A 12,992-nucleotide genomic window follows, 5' to 3' on the forward strand; every position below is an offset into this window, starting at 1 on the left:
ACTACTTAGGAGTGTATGACCATAATCTGTGAGCCTTTTCCCTGATTGATAACATTTGAGCAAATTCCTGTCTTACCTATCTCACTGGGTTATGGTAAGAAGTGAGCGAAGTAATAATAATGTGAAAATGCTTTATGAACTACAAAGAGATCCATAAATAAAAAATATTGCAGTTAAAACAAAAGCCTGGTGACACAACTTGGCATAGAGAAAGACTGCTCTATGAAACGTAAGGGCTAAGAACAGTGTGGTGATAGCCATCAACGAAGTCACAGTGTGTCAGATACTGCGATGATCATGCAACTTACCCCTTTTGTCCTGTTGTCATCACAGGTTTTTTTTTTTTTTTTGCCTTCTCCTGTATATCCCATCATCTTACAGTATCAATTTTTCATAAGACTCCCCTTCTCATCTACCAGCTAAAATAAGGAAAGATAAAAAATATTACTGCTCTCATATTTTTCACAAAACCCTCTAGGTTTGTTGGTTTGTGTCGTGAAGGAGTGTTTGCTTACCTGAGGGTCTTAAGAGGCACCGGAGAATTCTTAAAATTTTAGATGTCCCTGAGGATGAAATGAAAAAACTAGGAACAATCTAAAATTAGCTCTTATAAAATTGTTTGTGTGTCAGGTGGGGAGTTTGTCTTCCTAATCTAGGATATGTATTTTATATTGAAAAAATAATTATCTGAAGATTAACAGCATCTCTGATGAATAAAGAAAACCTACTGCTCAAGCAGCTCCACATTTATTTAATCCTGCTGTGTGTCTATTCTGTAAACATGACCTTTGGGTTTTCTGAGAAGTTCAGAATGAGATTTTAAGACAGAATCTTGAGCTAAAATAAATTGGACTCCATCTAAATACAGAGAGAACTGCTCTAGCTCATAAAACTAGATTCAAGCATGGAAGCCAGGACCGACCACAATTGGAAGTGCTAATGTTCTAAACCCTAGCACGAGTAATCCTTATTTTTTCAGTTTTTCAGTTAAAACAGTGTCCTTGAAGTTATCTTCTTTTTGGCCTTCTCACTATTTTTTTCTTTTGACAAATGTGGACGTTCTCAAAAGCGCAAAAAATAGATGACACACACACACCAACTAGTCCCAGTTTACTGAAAATTATGTTTTGATCCAAAGGGTATATATCCGAGGTTTCGTAGACCAAATTACTTTCCCTGCTCTGAAACTCTTTTTTTTCATTTCTTTTTCTTCCCCACAAATATATGCAAACTCCACAGCGTATCCATTCATTTCTTTCTGAATTATGAGTTCTTAAAATGCCATTTGTTGGGGCCTGATGGTGTTTGAGAGTTCAAACCAAGAAAACTTCTGCTGTTATTGTTTCGTAAAGTGAAATTTGGACTCTGTCGTAGAGGTCACAGATATTTTCAGTTTATTTTAATTGTGCCTGCAACACATTTAATATGTTCGATTGTAGTGAATACATATAGTGCCTTTTAGTTAAATAATAACATAAGCATAAGTAATTGCTCGTGCTTCATTTAAAATGCAATCGAAATAACCAATATGGGAAGTTTACTTTAAATGCATTCGGTTGTAATGCATGGCCACCCCACAGATCTGATGAGACTCATCATTTTGCTTCCTTGTAGTTGCTCTGCCAGCTATCTTGATCATCAGGGTGGCTGAGACAGCAGAGGCAACAGCAGGCTTATCTTCCCGATTTTAGTCTGGCAGAGAAAGCAAAACTTCAGACCTTCAAATCACAAATAACAAAAATGACCCAAATCATCTTAGCATCCTTAGTTATTAGTCTAGATGTTCACCATAAAACCTTGTTTGGTAAAACTGTGTACTTCAGTTGTGCACATCGCCTGATGGGATGGCTTAGCAACCGTTCTAATGCTCTATTATCCTCACTTAAGCTGATTGTCCATGAAGTTAACATAAATGACACACCAACAGAGCCCTTTTTGTCTCCTTGGTGCTTTCGTCCAGAGTCTGTAATGCTTGGTTTTCCAGATGAACCAAGTGAAAATAGATAAGACAAGCAACGCTTTCTCCTTCTGGTGCTATTTCATGCCCCATCCAGTTGCCCACCTCAAGGGAACTCACTCCGTGAGCATAGACTTCAATAGCGGTATGTGAAGGTCACTTTAACATGAAAATGGACAGGCACATTTGACTTTGCTTTATAGCAGGTTCGGTCTCCTAGAAACAAAAAGTCAACTTTCGAGGGAGCATTTTCAGTAGTGATTTAACAACACAAGTAGCATAAGTATGAGAAGATAGTTGAAAAGACTGAAGAGATGGCTGCATTCTCTTATCTCTTTTTGTTGTTCTTAAAAACTTTTAGACTGTGAATCAGCTCTATTTTTATCACACATCGTTCCAGTTAAAGGTTTAATAACTCTATTTATTTGATGGGTGAATTAAGATATCTAGGCCTTAGATTCCTCATCTATAAAAGTGATGAGACTAAATGATATCTAAGTCCACTTCTAGCTCTAAAGTCCTGTCATACTACTATGTTTTCATTATTAATGCACAGACACATTATATATAGTCATTTACCCATGTTACCTATACACACCTATATATTTTGTAAATAATTAAATTCATTGAACAATAATCATAAATTTTAATGGAAGAAAGCTTTAAAAATTGTCTCCTTCAAATCTATAATCAATTTTTCTAGTTATAATTTCTTTTAACTTTAGAATCCAACCTGCTATAGCTAAACTGATGCAAAATATGTCACTTTTGTATGAGGATATTAATGAAATTATAATTAATCTCTTTTACCAAATTCTTATATCTCATCATTAGATTAAGAAGAAACTCCAAAATAAAGTTGGGTCCTTACACCTGCAGATTAAAAGCAAATGTACAAATTTTAGGGCAAAAGCATAAATGGAAGCCCTTACACAATTTGTCTAAATATTGAAAAGGTATAAGCTAAACTCATAAACTGGTACGTACGATCTATCCTCTAACCCTCATGGATAAGTCCTCATAGTAACTTGGAAAGTTCAAGTGTAGAATTGTTACCTTCCTAGGAGACCCAAGCCAGAAAGTGGCGTCATTCTGAATGAGGAGAGCCGTATTCCAGCCCCAGCCCTCCGCCTGCTCCTTCTCTTCCACACCTTCCTTCACCCTTCACCTTGATGAGACTCTACCTCTCACATGTAGACATTCTGGGATGCTCACAGGATCAACTTTATCTGCACACCTCAAAATACCCCCTCTTCTATTATTTTGTTATTGTGCACACCTATGATGTGGTTCACATTAAAAAAAAAAACAGACCTGAGAAAGAGGCCTAGTCATTTGAACAGAGAACTCCAGGGTTCCTAGTATCCAAAGTACAGTCTAAGGTCAGGAGATCAGCCACCACATGAGGAAAAGTGAACCAGGAAAGCTCTCTAAAGTATGGATCTCAAAGCAAGAGCTCCCTTCCCCAGGGCTAAGGGCAATACAGAGTCCATGTGTCTGAATGGCGCCAAAAAATTGACTTCTGATTTGGTCACCTCTTTTGAGAAAACTTCACACATTTACATTTCCCCAAGCTAATTTAGAAGCTGTCTTCTTCACAGTATTTATCACATTACATAATAATTGTGCTTGGTATTTAGGGTATTTAATAAACTAAAAGACTGAGTGAAATCAATGAATCAAATCAGGTACTGATGCAAAGGAATCAGATTTATATTTTTCTCACGACTTATGTCATTGCACACCAGGAGTAGGATTAGACAGGATAAATCCATCAGAATTAATACAAAACTCCTTTTTCTCCTGTATCTTCTTATATTCATTTCTGTATTAGACACTATTTGCAGTAAATGTGCGTTCACGAATGTGCATGGTGTAGCTAAAAGATTGATTTTCATGAAGATAGTACTAATGTATCAATTTCTAGTCACCCTATGTGGCTATTTTTAAAGTAAAATATATAGACAGAATCTTAGGAATGATCTAGTTATCACTTCACAGATAAAGAAACAGCATCAGAGTGAATAAGTAACTTGACCAAGGCCACAAAATAGTTGGCAGTATAACTAGGCTAGAATGCAGTTCACTTGATTGCAATCTTATGTGTTTTGTAGTCTAGATCTGCTAGGTATGGACTTTCTAATACAGTAGCCACTAATCACATGTGCCTACTTAAATTTAAGTTAATTAAAGTTAAATAAAGTTTAAATTCAGTTCCTAACAATTGCACTAGCCACATTTCAAGTGTTCAATAATTACATGTGGTTAGTAGCTTCCATATTGGGATAGAACAATCTAGACCATTTCCATCATTTCAGAAAGTTCTGTTGGTCACTGCTGATCTAGATAGAAAGCAGAACCGAATAGTAGATAAGTATATATTATACTCATAAATTTAAGTCTTCTGTTGATCATGGGATTTTTAATTTTAGCAGCTAGTGTTTCTCAGCATTGTTGATTTAAAATAGGAAACGCACATATACATAACTGAATAGAAATATTTTTTGACAAGTATAGTGTAGGGTGATAGGCCTTTGTGAACCATAAATATGTTTCCTTTATGGTACACGAGGGAGTTATGCTTGATCACAGAGAGCAGAGGAAGCCTGTTAATTTTTTTTCTTTCCATGTCATTACCATTTGGGGTTTAGTAACAAGAAACAATTTATTGAATATTTTAAAAGGATGGAATAAGCTAATTTCAGCCCTGGATATCTGGTGAAAGGTGATAGAATCTGTTTTGAGACCTAATCAGAACATAGATTCGCAAATACCTAGATCTATAATGAATCCACTGGTTGTAGTTAATGCTTAATATTTAGTCTTAGGTCCTGGTTTTGTCAAGTGATGAGAAAAATGTATTACTTCTTTAATTTCCTGAGCTTTAAGAGACCTCTGTTACAGAGGTCACAGCTTCATGATTTTGAGAAACACCAATAAATGAGTCATCCTGGTTTAATATTTTCCCCAAAAAGTCAGCACGTAAGAAGGAGAAGTCAGAAATAATTTATTTTAAAAAATAATTATTTCATTTAAAACTTTTTTCATCAAATATTTATGAATTAATATAACGACATGCCATTGTATTGATAGGATCTAAATGAGACGTGTTTTAGAGAAATTTCTTCAACTGATAAAAATTACGAAGTGATATTATTGAAATAAAAATCCCAGATACTGAAACAGAAACAACCGTCTCAAAACTGGGAACTCTTTCTAGTGATATAGGCATGATAGTTTGAGCAGTAAAATAATGGAGGAAATCCGTCAAATGGAATTTAATATTTTTATATTCATTAATTCATTGTTTCAATTTAGTCAGTAATCATTTATTTGCTAGGCACTGACCTGGGTGCTGAGGATGTAAAATATATGGCCTGCAGAATTTGCTGCCTCGCCAAGTATTCCTTTTTAATATGTAAATGTATTAAAATATAGCCAATCGAAATGTGCTAGAGAAACTCAGAGGATAAAAATAAGCTGTGTCTGGATGCACTGGAGAAGGCTCACAAAGGAAGTGAGTTATGACCACTGAGACTAGAAAAATAATTAAGAACTTCACATGAAGACTAATAGGAGACTGCTTGGGAAAATACAGATGATTAAGTGTGACAGAAGACAGAGTCCATGAAAGACTTGAAACGAGATGAGGCTCCCCCATCTCAGCACTATCCCGTGCGCTTTTTTGTTTATGCTATGTTCCTTTATACCCAGTTCAACTAAATCATTGGCTTTTCCATTGAAAACATTTCAGCACACTCTCTCATATTCTAAACATTTCCCAGTAGTTTCTAGTTTGGCACTTCCACACACTTAGGCTATGAAATCTGAATCTTGTAAAACATTGCTTGAATTATACTCCAGACATACATATAATAGTGGCTAGAGTTTATATTTCTTGACCTTCCCTCATCAGACATCCAAGAAGAACATGGTATTTTATATAAGTACATCTTAAGTGAATCTTTCTTAAGACAAATTTCCATTATTTATTTCAAATTTTCTCTTCCCATAAACTGAGTTTATAGATTCTCTGATTTTGTGATGTATTTGACCAGGTTAATATCTTTCACAAACTTAAAGTCTTTTGCACCACACTTTCCTTGAGAAAGTTTGATACTAACATGTTATGACTCATAAGGTAGATCATATATGTTATCATTCTTCCCTATGAAACCAGATTTTTAAAAATATTTTCTTCATTTTATTAAATCATGAAAAAATTCTTCACTCAAAAAGGCTTGATAGTTTTGGGCTTTTCTACTCCCCTTCACAGAGGGACCGCCTCTGTTTTGTATTTTTTATTACAGAAGCTGGTTATATATTCTTGTATCTAGAAATGGCCAGCAGCTTTCAGAGCTTCAAATTTTACTGTTAGCCATCAGGGACAGAACAGGAACTGTGTCTGCCCCTGCTCACACAGAACATCATTTCCTAATAGCAGGCAACCAGAACTTGCCTTCAAACACCTCCCAAGAGGCAGCCTAAAGCACATCATTTAGAAACTCTGCTTCCTGTTTAAGTAATTAATACCTCAATTAAATTTGTGCAAACATTGGTAGTGTTAGAAAAGTTCATTAATTTTTCCCATTCCATGATTTAGCAATCAAAAGATTTTTTTAATTACATTTAAAAAAAAAATTTGCAAACTGGAAAGTGCAACCACTTCTTAACTGCCAACTTTAAAGATTAACTTGGATTGATAATTCTACCTACTGTTTTCATGATGATTTTCTGAAGTGCATTAGAGACCTTAGACCTATATCCACATCCATAGCACTCTGAATGTTAATGCAATCATGTAATTAAGATGATTTTTGCTTTGCTGTTTTAATATAGAAGCCATGAACTGAATTTCTTCATTCACTCTTGCAGTTACAGGTGATCTAGAGGTTATTAGAATAGGCCCATAGTGTTAGAATTACTCTGGTGAAGACAAGGGTGAAAAATCTTGTCATTCCTATCTTGAGATACTATTTATTGTCAAGGTATAGAAAAAAACTTGTTTTACTTTACATAGTCAGTAATTCATTTTTATAATTTTTATGATAATTAAAGCAAACACTATTGTGCTTACAGTCACCTACAGGGCCATACAAATATGATCTCCCTTTCCTATCCATAGCCCCATCTTCTACTCCTACCTGTACCCTCCTTAGTGTTCTTTGAACACAGTTAGCATGTGCCCACCTCTTTGTCCTTGCTGTCCCCTTGCCTCGGGCATTCTTCCCCCTCTATATACCTGGCCTGCCTCCTGACCTTTTTTAGAGCTCCATCCAGGAGTTACTTTCTCTTTGTTTACTGTCCTTCTCTATTCACTAGAATGTGAAGTCCAAGATGACATGCATTTTTGTTAGTTCATTCACTATTGTATCTCTAGTGCCTAGAACATTGCCTTATACTCAGTGGGCATTTGAAAAACATTAAGTGGATGAATTAAGGAATGAATTCAAAAGGATTCACTGAGCAATTACTATGTGCCAGCTACTGTGGATGATAAAAGACATTTAGAGTGAAGAAAGAAGTAACCAGGCAATTACATACTGTTGGTAAATTCTATGAAAGAAGTGCTTTGAAGAACAAAAGAAGGGGACCTAACCCAAAGGGTGGGGACACTGAGTTCTGAATTATAGAATTAATGGAACAGAAAGGACCAGAGAGGAAAAAGCCCATTGTAGAAACCAATAACCAGGATGTAGAGATGTGAAAGCATGGCTTATGTGGTAAACTACAACTATTACAAAAGCTTGAACTTTACTCAAAAGCTATGGAAAGCCACTGAAGGTTCTTTCAGCAGAAGAAAGTATGAACCCATTAACCTTTCATAAAGCTCTGTGCAGAAAGGACTGAAGGAGACTAAAAGCAGAGTGGCCCTTATGTAGATGTCACATTAGCTAGGCAAGTGAGAAGCGAGTTTGAACAAGAGTATAGCAATACAGCTGCAGTAGAGAGCCAGACAGGGAGAAGTATCCTTGAAAAACTATCTGGTGGACTTGCAGCTGAAAGAGTAAGGGATCACTCTCAAATCTGAGTAAACACACTTTTGGTAAAGACAGTCACTAAAAGGGGACTATCATGTTTCTTTAACTCACTCGCTTACTATATTCTACATAATATTTTACATAATTTTAGGAAATGGCATCTAGTTGGGTGGGGGGAAACAGGAAAGAAAATCAAATGCACAGTGTAAATTTCTTACTTGTTTATAAGTTTTAACTTTCATTAGCTCTCCAGATTGGTCTTTTCTGAAAGATCAAAAAAACTGGTGTAAAAGTTCATCTGCAGACAATTTTTCATTGGTTCATTAGTTTTTATCTTTTGAGTAAACATATGTCCATTACGTAAAATCTTTCAAAGAAAAAAGTTTATACATTTTACAACACCCAGGACCTATATTGAAAAGAGCATATTTCAAGGTTCAAATTCTATTTTAACACTTCTGGAGTTAAACTTAAAGAAATATAGCTTAATGTGTTGAGATTCTGTATGTTATACAGTTTTAAATCTTGAGACATATACAAAGAAATTATTTTGAAAAATAAAAGAGATTAGATTATTCACATGTTATTTGGTTATATACAGTGTATATGCAAATATAAAGAGACCCACCAAGAAAATGTCTAAGAAAAGAACAATATATGTTAATAAAAACGCACTGAAAAGATCGAGTCTTTGGCTTGGAAAACTATTTGATCCGAATTTATGAATTCATGGGGATAAAAATAATGTAATTATTTTAGAAATTTTGAAACACTAAACAAATTGACTTTAATTTTAGGAACAATAAGAAGCACTAGTTTTACTGGTAAATAAGGAACTTATGACATTCTTCATCTATGTCATTATTTGTGATGACTTTTGAAACAAGCCGAAATTATAAATAAGAAAGATTAGATAAGTTAGTGAATCATTCTATGGCATTTGCTTATTACTTTATACATTTATATTTGCACTAGAAACCACAAAACTAATCAAATGTAGACATCTTAATTAACTGGTAGCAGCATACCCTAACTTCAAAATCAATTACTGAATGACAAAGCCTTCATTTGTAAGCTTAAATTTCATGACCACAGTATCACAGGTATATAACGGGGTTATTAATCTAAGGATACTCAAAGCACATACCTAAAAGCAAAGTCTTGATCAGTAAAATAACTATTTGGGGGATGTGTGTGTGTGTGTGTGTGTGTGTGTGTGTGTGTGTAAATTTACTCAAATGCGTGTGCCTTCTATTCAACTGTGCTTTATTCCAAGCCTCCTTCTAGTAATAAATGACACTATCCTTGGCTTGCTACCATTTCTCCCACCAGTGAGATCAAAGGAAAACATACAGATTTTTGGTAGTTGAGAATATATCTTTGGCAGTATAGTTAAGAAGAATCCATGGGACATGTATTCGCAATTCAAAATTAATGCTATATCTGAAAAACTGCTTTTATTTTTGGAGTTTCGCAAAGATAGCAGAAGTTTCCTAATAGTGAAAAAAAAAACATTCATTTTCTTTATATCAATCTTTTGACTTTCATTAAATATTGTACTAAAATATTCAAATAATATAATTTTATGGATTTCAGAACTATGAGTAGTCTAAATCTGTGATCTAATGTGATCACGCGACAAATACCAAATAAGAAAATATGAGTTTCTCTAGTAAAAACATTTGATTTAAAATGTGCTATTTTTATGTAAAATATGCGTTTCTAGGGTTATACATTGATGTAATGAAATATCCAATTTTAGTGGACAATATTTTTAAAGTAGCAAGTTAGGTTCATAATGGGAAACAAACCTTTTTTGAATTGAATAGATACATTCTCGGTCTAAACATTAAATTAATGTTCTTTTTGTTATATGATTTCCTTTCTAACATCAACATTTTACGAAGTGAAAGACTCTGGAGACGCTTGGAAAAATGGAATCATAGACAATGATAAAATCCAAATCTTTTCTTCACTCTCAGATCTCCTATCATTACAACTTCCAAATTCTGCCTTTACTTAGCATTAACATTCACTTCCCAAACAATTTACACCAGTGAGGAAATGATTAAACATGTTTATGTGCTAGGGGGAAGGAACTAGTGGAAAGCAGGAGGCTCTGAGACGGATGCAGGGATAATTGATTTCCTCAAATCCCCGAGGATGGAGGAAAGGATGGATTCCAGAGTCTACACAATGCATTTGCCCATGGAGGAATGCCTCTTCTTTGTCTGATATAGAAAGGAGTCCAATGGTTCAAATTGATAAGAGACATGATGTTGAGGGAATGTACACTTCAATAGCCTCTATATTTCTCTGCAGAATCTACAAGGAGAATTTTAAATGAGTGGGGAGAATGTCTGACTACACAGATATGTCAGACAACAAGCTCATTAAGAAGTTGGTTGGTTGAATAAATCTAAATGGTATATGTAGAGGTGATATTGTACAGTGCAGTTTCAATAATCTAAAGCTGATTATATGAGGAAACTTTAGCTTTCCTGTGAGGATTACAAAACAATTTGTGAGGAACAGATTCTTCGACTGTTCCTAAACATTGTGTATTCTTAATTAAAAACAAAAAACAAAGAAACTATGTATTACTAATTCTGACTCTAATAAGCATTCTAGTGCTTTATTTAGTGATTCAGAGTATGAATGTAAGATGCTGATTGACTGAAAGGCCACACATTGATAATAAGCTAGCCATTAGTTAAGTGTAATGGAATAGCTCTTTATATAAAATGATACGGTATCTATAACTTTGTTAAAATATACTAAAATTAAAAGTATTTTTGAAGAAATTGGAAGAAAACGGCTTAATATTTTTATTTTAAAATATATGTGTGGTCAAACCATAGCTGTATCTCTCTGTGCTCTTCCCCACTGTCCCAAAGCTATGCCTTGTTCTAAAGAGCCAGCGGAATCCCAGCACTGGCTTTGTGGTTAAAAAACCGCTTATTCTCAGAACTGCTGCATTTCCACTTGTATATTTGTATTCATCTTCCTAAATATTGTATTTCTCCCCCTTCCAGCAGCCCCCCCCCCCCGGCTTAGTATCACAGTTTATGCAACAGCCAACTGTGTCTTTTGTTCCCTTTTCTGGTGCACACTATGCGCCTCAATGGACTTTGTCATCCCTTAGTTTGAAAACAGATTTTCGTGTAGGTCAATTGACCACATTTTATAAGAGGAAGAATAGAATAAAACACGTTTATTTGTAATGCTATTCAATTATTTCCTTTGCAAATTTGCGTACTGAAGTTTTGAAGATGCAGAAGTCATATCATGTGTCCGTTTGTTTACTGAGGAACTGCACTGCATTATAACTGCTTCTAGCTGCAACATCTTCAGCTTCCTAAATGAGACTGGTGTGGTAGATTTGCAGGTATTTGAAGAAACAGATGCACTGGGATAACAAAGATTCTTTTTTTAAAGGAAAAAAAAAGGCAAGCTCCTTCTGCATATGCTTAATGTCCTTCAAAAGAGAACGTGAAGAAAAGTTCTCTTATGTACTTCCAACAGAAAATTTTCATTTTCCTTGATGTAAAAACCTGAGCATATTTCAGCACAGCGAAGAGAACTTTATAGAATAGCACAGCTTTATCATTGGTATTTAAGTTTAAATGGTTACAGTATTATGTTAATTGAATTGATTTTTTTTTCTTTAGGGTCCTCTGGGGCCTCCAGGACAAAAGGTAGAGTATAAACAATATTGTAAAAATAATTATGCTCCCATGGCCTAATGGCTAATCATGAGCAGTGAATGTCATTAGCTACTGTAAACCATGCTGAACCTGTCTGGGTTGTGTAGTCTGCTTTCTAAAAATACAATCATATAATATGAGCTATTAGATTTCTAATTGACTCCATTATAGAAAATCCAATGAATCCAGAGCAGACTTTTTTTAAGCTGTCTGCCAAACATGTAGGTTATTGAATTTTTAATTCAAATATTGGTAAATGTGACAAAACTTAGAATGTGAAGGGTCATACAACATTGCAAATTGAATGCATTGCCTCGCTCAAATATTTGATTGCCAAATGATCATGGAACTGACCAGGACAAAGTACATACTTGTTGCTTAGTAACTGTATTCGAGTGGCCCTCCAGGGTAATCTGAAAAGTGACTTCCTGATTGTCATTTAACATTATCCAGAGTCATCAGAACTGATCATTATATTCCGATAGGTTCTAAAACTTCTAAAATTACATCAGTACTGCAGTAATAAATATATCAATAACAGGTAGATGGCCTTTTGCCAACAAAATAACACTAAATCCCCATTCTTCATTACACCTCCCACCCCACCAGGTGAGGGAAAGGATATTTAACCTGCAGAAAACTAAAGAAAACAATTGCATTACAACAGGTGGGAAAGTGATTATCTTTATCTTTGGAATCCATCAAAGATAGAGACTTTTTATCCCCAAGCATTGGGCATGTGACATCTGTTGAAACATAATCCTACAAACCAAGTAAAAGCCAATGAGTTGTGAGACAATTTGTGCATAGGAACACTTTGTCCTTCCAGTAATGTCTCTATTAAGCATAGTGTGAAATCGTAAAGCTACCCTAATCCACATGCAACCAGGATAAAATTACTGCCTCAGGTTTTGGGAAGCCCTTTAATGACCCACTCAGTTCAATCACTGAAAGCACTAAGGAACTTGCCATCTCTATTTATTTTGCATACACTGACTACATTTTTAATAGACCTTATTTTTTAGAGCAATTTTAGGTTTATAACTTTTTAAAAAATTTTCCTCATTGTTTTTCAGAAATTTAATATCATGCATTTACTAAGAAAAAACTGTTTTCTAGTACTAGGCAAAGAATAAGCACATTTTCTTTAAAAATGGTTTCTCCAGAGCCTAAGAGGAAAGTAGGTATATGGAGAGAAATAACATCACCATTTAAAAACATTTGTTGATGTTACTCTATCCAGTTAAATGTCATAGATTTCCACAGGTAATAATTAGCTTTTTTATTCTTAGTTCACCCCACCTATATCCAATCATTGATATTCACCCCAGTGTACATGTGTGTATG

At 34.7% G+C, this 12,992-nt stretch overlaps 1 protein-coding gene across 1 annotated transcript in view; it reads left to right on the top strand.

Moving 5' to 3' along the window:
- The window catches only part of COL25A1 (collagen type XXV alpha 1 chain), a 387,771-nt gene that overhangs the window by 292,260 nt on the left and 82,519 nt on the right, over positions 1–12,992 (top strand). The window contains 1 exon segment of the mRNA XM_036227627.1: positions 11,610–11,636. Coding sequence (XP_036083520.1) covers positions 11,610–11,636 — 27 coding nt within the window.

The sequence above is a fragment of the Rousettus aegyptiacus genome, unplaced genomic scaffold, assembly GCF_014176215.1.
Source record: "Rousettus aegyptiacus isolate mRouAeg1 unplaced genomic scaffold, mRouAeg1.p scaffold_m13_p_10, whole genome shotgun sequence".
In the NCBI taxonomy this organism is placed as follows: Eukaryota; Metazoa; Chordata; class Mammalia; order Chiroptera; family Pteropodidae; genus Rousettus; species Rousettus aegyptiacus.